Source organism: Lynx canadensis, chromosome D1 (genome assembly GCF_007474595.2).
Source record: "Lynx canadensis isolate LIC74 chromosome D1, mLynCan4.pri.v2, whole genome shotgun sequence".
Classification (NCBI taxonomy): Eukaryota; Metazoa; Chordata; class Mammalia; order Carnivora; family Felidae; genus Lynx; species Lynx canadensis.
The window spans coordinates 76,261,796-76,270,175 of record NC_044312.2 but is presented as its reverse complement, the minus strand read 5'-3'; the positions used below and the strand labels follow the sequence as shown (position 1 = coordinate 76,270,175).

Genomic DNA, 8,380 nt, shown 5'->3' with positions numbered 1-8,380 from the left:
TGGAAAGGACAAGTGAATTGCTAAGACACTTAAAGTACTTTGCTCATTCATCATTCTGCTTGGAAAAGTTCACCCTAACTTTATAGCAAGGAAAGACACACAAAATCATTAAAAATACATGTACCTCCAAGGCAACATGGTCTCATTTGATAGGTGGGCAGGGACTTTACACACCTTCCCACGGGGCCTAGTGCATGGGAACTAGGAACACCACATTCTACGGTGAGAACCCAGCAAGGAAGACGCTAAGGCATGTTGAAAAGTGCTGATATAAAGCAATTTTCCCAACTGTCTCTCCTAATGTCGGCAGCTGGTTTTGGATCCAGAGCCCTCTTAAAAACCCAGAGGTTAGTGAGATTCATAAAAGTCTTTCTTTATTAGTTGAGTTTGTAGCTGTGGGCGGGGTTCATCCATCTCTAACTTTGAAAAGTTCTTCTGTACCCTTTTCTGGTCTTATTAAAATTTTCTAAATAAAATTGATTATCAGCTATAAAGTTTTAGTGTATGGATTCCCTTTGCACAATTACAACTGTTACAATTCCAGACACCAGTCTCAAGTATGTAAATACACACACAATTTTTTTTTTTAATTAGGGTAAGTCTTGGTTAGTCCTCTAAGTCTCATAAATGAAGTACATCTAGTTGCTTAGCTCCATGTTTGTAAACACTGTAGTCTTTGTAATGTGCTCTATTGGGTGTATATTCTCTGCCATGGCCATTAATGAATCTTGTGAAGAAATATTCTGCCTTCAGTATTAGCTATCTCTGCTCCAATAAAACTTTATCAAACTGGGCAATGGGGTGGATTTGGCCCCAGGCTATAGTTTGCTAATCCTACGGCAGGCAATGCTTGACCTCAGCTATCTCATTGACCTTGCCTTTCATCACAGATTCAAACTCCATGACAGTATTGCATGCTTAATATGTTTTGGGGATATTCTCCACAGAAAAATCTGAATCCCTAGCTGTTTTGGGTGTGTGCTACAGCCCAGTAGCCCAAGTGATCATTTCTGGCATGGCTAGCAGCAGCTAAGTAATGTATCATCCGTATCATACTGTTTTAATCTCTCCTATTGAATATTCTTAGCAGTACTGTTAGCATACTTGCTTCACTTGATAGTATGATTGGTGAGATCGGTATGGGCTGATCTCAAGTCCTTTACTTCACACAATACGTTTTAGATATTTCATTTTAAAAAGTGAGAAAGGTAGAATGCTGAAAGACACAGGTGGACCACCAGGTTAATCCAGATTAAGTGGTAAGAAAGCAATTAACTCTGTAGGAGGATTATTTCAAAGTGAAATGACAGCTCCCTAATTTATTTTAAAGTGTGTTCTTAGCAGTTGGGGCTACTTCTTGGACCACTTTGTGCAATGCTGTACGCCCTCAAGAGTTGTTTTGTTGAAACGGTCCTTCCAAATGCTTGTTCAGAAAATACTGTTCCACTGAATAGAGATGATGATTATATTTGGATGAACCCCACACATTACAACATAACAATGTTAATTTTCACAATGAAAAATAGGAGGAAAAATGTATCTTCTTAATTGAAATAAAATCTTTGCAACAAAGTAGTTTGCTATTCATAAATGTGCAGCTGCCACAGCATGAAAGGACACTGTATTTATCATTGTTAAAGAATATGAAGTACTTATTTTTCAAAGTAGTTTGACAGCTGAAATTCCAATCAAAGAGCTAATATTTGGACTCTCGTATTCTCATAAAATGTTTAGCTACATACATTAAAAGGTTCTACCATGAAAATGGAAACTGAAAAGAACAGAGAACTACCAACTGTGGTTGGGCTATTTATAACCGGGAGAAACTGAAGAGAGCCACTGGATGAAAATCCCATGTAAAACAAACAAGAGTTTTGGAAAAAAAAAAAAATCATTGTTAAGAAATACTTAAAAAAAAATGGTTATTCACTTACAAGAAAGAAAAACAAAGCAAAAAAAAAATAGATGGTTTTTGGTTACTTTAAACATCCATTAAATCTTGTGGGGGCTTCCTTACTTTCATCACCCCAACACACTCAAATTTCTACATGAGGCCATTCTGGACAAAATTTGAAGTACTTTGAACTATACTATTAGCACCACACATTTCCAGTAATGTTCTGAATTCAAATGGTGAAAACAAGCTGGCTTGTTTAACCCAGTGAAAACAGAAATCATGCTTATGTAAGAAGCAAGACTTAAGAGACTATGTATGGTCTGAAATACATCATCTGAAGGTGTTAATTCTCCCATTGCTAGAACTCCAATTCTCTAATAAACACCAAAAGACAACTTTTTGATAGTTTTTGCTATATTAAACATTAAGTTTTGCTGAAATCTTCCCATGCATTCATGTACTTAAGGGTAGCATTGAAGTGACAGTTCCTAATCTAATGTAGACACCACATATTCCACGGAAGGGATCCTTGACTGCATAGTTATGATACTACCACCCAGCATTTACTGTCTTCTGTGTGCCACACACTGATCAAAGTAGTTGAAATGTATTAACTCATGAACTGGCACGTTATAGTGGGGGAGAGAGGTTAGGAACATGACTGAGATTACACAGCAAGTAAGAGCGGGCACCAAAGCTTGAACCTAGGCACTGACTCCAGAGCTCATGATTCTCAACACTATGCTATGCTGCCTTGTGTGTGCCTTATTTTGAAAAAGAATCAGCTTTTGAACTGAAAAGAAACTGTGACCCAGCTGTCCTTAAATCCCTGTTTTCTTAAGGATGATTCCTTTAAGACTTGTTTTAAATGTTTCTGATTGTATAAAAGGCTTTAGTATGTTAAAATATCATTTTATAATGCTGGCAGTTATTGTATACATTCTATTGAATGTTTTCTACTCTGCACTTCAAACTGTGTAAACAGCTGTAAGTGACACAGTTGTACAGAGTGACAGAAGTATATTAACAGTTACATGTTTAACTTTGCACATAAATCTAGTTTGAAAAAGATATATTAGTAAATAAGTACTTATTCTTCCCAACCTTTGAAAACATACATGAAACCTAGGATAAATGTACTGAAATTAGACTTCCTGGGCAGCACTAGAAAACTGTGTGTTTGCAAAGAGGAAAGCAGCTACAAAATGAGAAGTTCAGAACTAGAGGATAATCAACTAAGCTATCCTTTAAATGTGATTTGTGTGACGCTCTTTTCCATATTTTGGTCCGTTCCACTTGCTGATATTCTTTTAAATAATACAATTAAAAACTACTCCTCAGAGCAGAAATCTGCAATAAAATGTATAATAGCTTGTGTACAACATTTGTGTAAAACATTATCCAAATAATCAGTAACTAGTGTTTAAAATTTATAGTAAGAAACATTAAAAACAACAAAAGAATATCTCTGTTCCAAATTTAGGCCTATTTAAATGATCTTCAATGCAGCTAAACTCAATGTAGGGGTTATATCTAGTAAAATCTTGCTGACCAGACTCCTAAGACTGTGATTATGTAGGCAGTCCACTAGGATCAGTTGGTTCCCCTCAGCTGAATTATATTAGATTCCTACCATGTGTTTCTGGTACTGAGGAGAATCATTAGGGAAGGATCATCCACATGCTCACACAAAGCCCCTCTCTCCACCCCCCACCCATGTCCCACCCTCCATAATAAAAACCGCAAGTTAGTTGTGCTTTTGTGGGCTTTTCACTGGAGACCGTAAGTTTGAGTTGAATTATTCAATGTGAGGGTCACAATGAGAGAACGTGGATCTTTCTTATTCTTGTGGACTGTGATCTTTCCTTTCAAGGCTTCACCTATAAAAGAAAGGCAAAATATGTGTTTGAGAATTCAAGGGATACAATCTAGCAGAAAAGTAATAATGTATACCTGGTACTTCTTTTTTTGTTGTTGTTGTGAGATGTTTCATTATTTAAAAAAAATTAACATTTAATTTTTAGGGCAATTTTATGTTTAATTTTTTAACAAGGTAGATCTACAATACAGGTACAGCAATATTTGGGGAAGTGAAATTTTTATAATAATAGCTCAAAGGATTGGAGGGTGTAAATGACAGTATCATACTGAAAGAGTCTTAAACTATAAATGAAATTGTGTAATAATGTTTGATGGCAGTCTGTGGTAAGCTACAGATGCATGCTGGAACTCTAGAGCAACAATTACAAAAACAAACCCAACACGTATAGTTAATCAGGCAAGGGTTTAGATAAAATGAAATAATAGAGAGTATTCAATCAAAAAAAAAATGCAAGAAGGAAAAGAGGAATAAATGACAGAGGGGATAGATAGAAAACAAATTAACAAATGACAGAATTAAATATATCACGCATAATAACATTATATGGAAATGTGTTCAATATACTTTAAATAGAAAGACAGGGTCAAACTAAAGGAAGGAGAAAGATATTCTATATAAACATTAATCACAAAGAGTTTTTTTTTTTTTAATTTTTTTTCAACGTTTTTAATTTATTTTTGGGACAGAGAGAGACAGAGCATGAACGGGTGAGGGGCAGAGAGAGAGGGAGACACAGAATCGGAAACAGGCTCCAGGCTCTGAGCCATCAGCCCAGAGCCCGACGCGGGGCTCGAACTCACGGACCGCGAGATCGTGACCTGGTTGAAGTCGGACGCTTAACCGACTGCGCCACCCAGGCGCCCCGTCACAAAGAGTTTTAAATAGAAGTATTAATCTTAGACAAAGATGACTTCAGGAAAAAAAAATATAACCAGAGATAAAGAGACACATTTAAAAATGATGTGTTCAATTCATAACTGAGACATAAGAAACTTTTATGTATGTATGATTACAGAGCTTCAAAATGCATGATGCAGAGCTGACAGAACCATAGGAAGAAAGTGATAATCCATAATTATCACTGGAAATTTCACCTCTCCTTTTCCAATAATTGCAATAACATTGCAGTAACACTACACAGAAAACCAGAAAGTATATGGAAGACTTAACACCCTATTAACCAACTTGACCTGGCTGACATTACAGAACCAAGATCGATTACATCTATACATGCTGGGTCATAAAACAAATTTTAATACATTTAAACATAAAAAATACTTGAATAATCCTAAACATTTAGGAATTAAAACAACAGACTTCTAAATATTCCATAAATCAAAATAAAAATCAGAAGGAAAATTAGGCAGCATTTAATCTGAATAATGAATCACAAAATACAAAAATATGTGACCTACAGCTCAAATAGTGCTTAGAGGAAAAATTTATAGCTTTAAATGTTCACATTAGAAAGCAAAGAAAACAAGCATAGAGGTCTTCACTGGTGAATTCTATCAAATGTTTAAGGAAAAATAATAACAAGTTACATAAATTCTTACAAAAAAGAAAGGAGGGAATACTCCTCAACACACCTTGGGAGGCAGTACTACCCTGATATTGAAACAAGATAAATTCATTACATTACAGCTAAATATCCCTCATAAACAAAGATTCAAACATCCTTTGAACAAAAGAGAAAAATCATATTACTGTCTCATAAAATATAGAAAAACCATCTGACAACATTAATTTGTAATAACTTTCAGCAAGCTAGCAATAGAAGGAATCTTCTTCAAGTTGATAAAGGGAATCTATAAGAAACTCCTGGTAATATCATTCTTAATGGTGAAGGACTGACTGCTTTCTTCCTAAGACTGGGACTGCGGTAAGGATGATCATTCTGACCACCTCTAATCAGTATTCTATTGGATGTACTAGTGAAGGTATTAAGGTGCGGGGGGAGGAATAAAAAAAGGATATAGATTGGAGAAAAAACAAAAGAAGCGAAACAGTCTTTATTTGCAGAACACATGATCTTACAGAAAATCCTAATGTGCGGGATGCCTGGGTGGCTCAGTCAGTTGAGCGTCCGACTTCAGCTCAGGTCACCATCTCATGGCTTGGGGGTTTGAGCCCTGCATCGGACTCTGGGCTGACAGCTCAGAGCCTGGAGCCTGCTTCAGATTCTGTGTCTCCCTCTCTCTCTCTCTGCAACCTCCCCCACCCCACCCCCGATTGTGCTTTGTCTCTCAAAAATAAATAAACATTTTTAAAAAATTAAAAAAAAGGGGCGCCTGGGTGGCGCAGTCGGTTAAGCGTCCGACTTCAGCCAGGTCACGATCTCGCGGTCCGTGAGTTCGAGCCCCGCGTCGGGCTCTGGGCTGATGGCTCAGAGCCTGGAGCCTGTTTCCGATTCTGTGTCTCCCTCTCTCTCTGCCCCTCACCCGTTCATGCTCTGTCTCTCTCTGTCCCAAAAATAAATAAACGTTGAAAAAAAAAATTAAAAAAAAAAAAAAAGAAGATCCTAATATGCAAAAAAAGCTACTAGAACTGTAAGATGGTTTAGCAATCTTAGGATATAAGGTTAATACAAAAAAAATCACATTTCTATATGCTAGCAATGCAGAATTAGAAACTGAAATAAAAACCCACAAGAGCATTTACAATAGCATCAAAAAAAGCATATCATACTTAAAGATAAATGTAACATATGTGTACTATTTAGTCACATAAAACTATAAAATAGTGCTAAAGATGATCACTTTACAGTTGACCCTTGAACAAAACAAGTTTGAACTGCACAGGTCCACTTACATGTGGATCTTTTAAAAATAAATATAGTACAGTACTGTAAATGCATTTTCTTGTGATTTTCTTAACATGTTCTTTTATCTAGCTTACTTTATTGTAAGAATACAGTATATAATACATATACAAAAAAGTATTAATTGGCTGTTTATGTTTTTGGAACGGCTTTTGGTCAACAGGAGGCTATCAGTAGTTGAGACTCTGGGGAGTCAGAAGTTATATGCAGATTTTCAACTGTATGGGGGAGTTGGCCACACTGTTCAAGAGTCAACTATAAATGGAGAGACACATTTTGCTTGTGGATGAAAGACAAAATACTGTGAAGATGTGAGTTCTCCTCAAAGTAATCTATAGATTCAACACAATTCCAATCAAAATCCTGGCAGGTTTTTTGTGTAGAACTTAACAACTAGATTTTAAAATGTATATGGAAATTTAAAGGATCTAGAATAGTGAGAACAATTTTGAAAAAAAACACAACAAAGTGAGAGCTCTTATATCATCTTATAAAGACAGTGTCTAACGGCCATAAAGATAGACACAAACCAATGGAACAAAACAGAGCTCAAAAATAGTCATATATATGTATGGTCAATTAATTTCTGACTAAGGAGCCAGTGTTTAAATTGGAAGAGGACAGACTTTTCACGAAATGATGATGAAATAACCTAATATACGTTTGGGAAAAGATGAACTATGACTCTTAAAATTAACAGGAGATACATTCTAGACCTAAATGTACAAGGCAAAACTGTAACAGTTTTAGAAGAAACATGTAAGAAAGACTTAGGGTAGCAAAGATTTCTTAATTAGGACACAAAAGTACAAACTTCAAAAGATGTTAAGACAATGACAAGACATGCCAGGGATTGGGATAAAATATTAGCAACACATATATACGACAAAGAATTTGTACCCACATATATAAAGATTCTTTTAATTCAGCAAGTTGACAAACACCCGATTAAGAATGCAGCAAAACATTTTCACAGAAACCTCACACCCACAAAATATACAAATGACCAATAAACGTATGAAAAGACGCTCAACATTGTCAGCCACCAGGCAAATGCTAATTAGAAGTACAGCTATTGCTCCACAGACAACAGAATGACTTCAGTTAAAATGACTGACCTTTCCTACAAGTGCTAACAAGGATGGGGAGCAGCTGAAATCACAACGGTAGTAGGACTGCTGAATAATGAGTGATTTTGAAAACATTTGCTAGTTTTTTTATAAAGTTAAACATATATTTACCATTAAGACCCAATGATTCCACTTCTAGGTATTTACCCAAAAGAAATGAAAACCTCTGTCCACATGAAGAAATACTTTTATATGAATGTTTGTAGCAACTTCATTCATAATGAACTTCATTCATTCATAATTCATAATGTTTCCTAACTGGAAACAATCCAAAGTCTAGTAGCAGGTGAATGTGTAAGTAAACTGTGGTGCTGCCATATAAAGGAATACTATTTGAGAATAAAAAGGAACAAACTACTGATACACAGACGTAGCTCAAATATGCTAACAAGCTGGAGTACATTCTGCAGAACTACTTTGATTGTAAAATTCTAAAAGAATACTAATACCTTAGTAGTAGTAATAATACTAATACATAGTGACAGAAAGCAGATAAATGGTTGTCTTGGTCTGGGGATTGGAGCTGGGATGACTAACCACACAGGGGATCAAGGAAGAAACCTTTTGTATTGACGTAAATACTCTTTATCTTGATTAGACAAATGGTGCCTACATTTGTCAGAACTCATCAAGGTATACAACAAAGATAT

The 8,380-nt window shown here is 35.7% G+C and overlaps 1 protein-coding gene across 1 annotated transcript in view; it reads right to left on the bottom strand.

Moving 5' to 3' along the window:
• Positions 1-274: 274 nt before the first annotated feature.
• PRMT3 (protein arginine methyltransferase 3) overlaps positions 275-8,380 on the bottom strand; it is a 143,740-nt gene continuing 135,634 nt past the window's right edge. The window contains 1 exon segment of the mRNA XM_030331855.1: positions 275-3,777. Coding sequence (XP_030187715.1) covers positions 3,668-3,777 — 110 coding nt within the window. The 3' untranslated portion in view covers positions 275-3,667.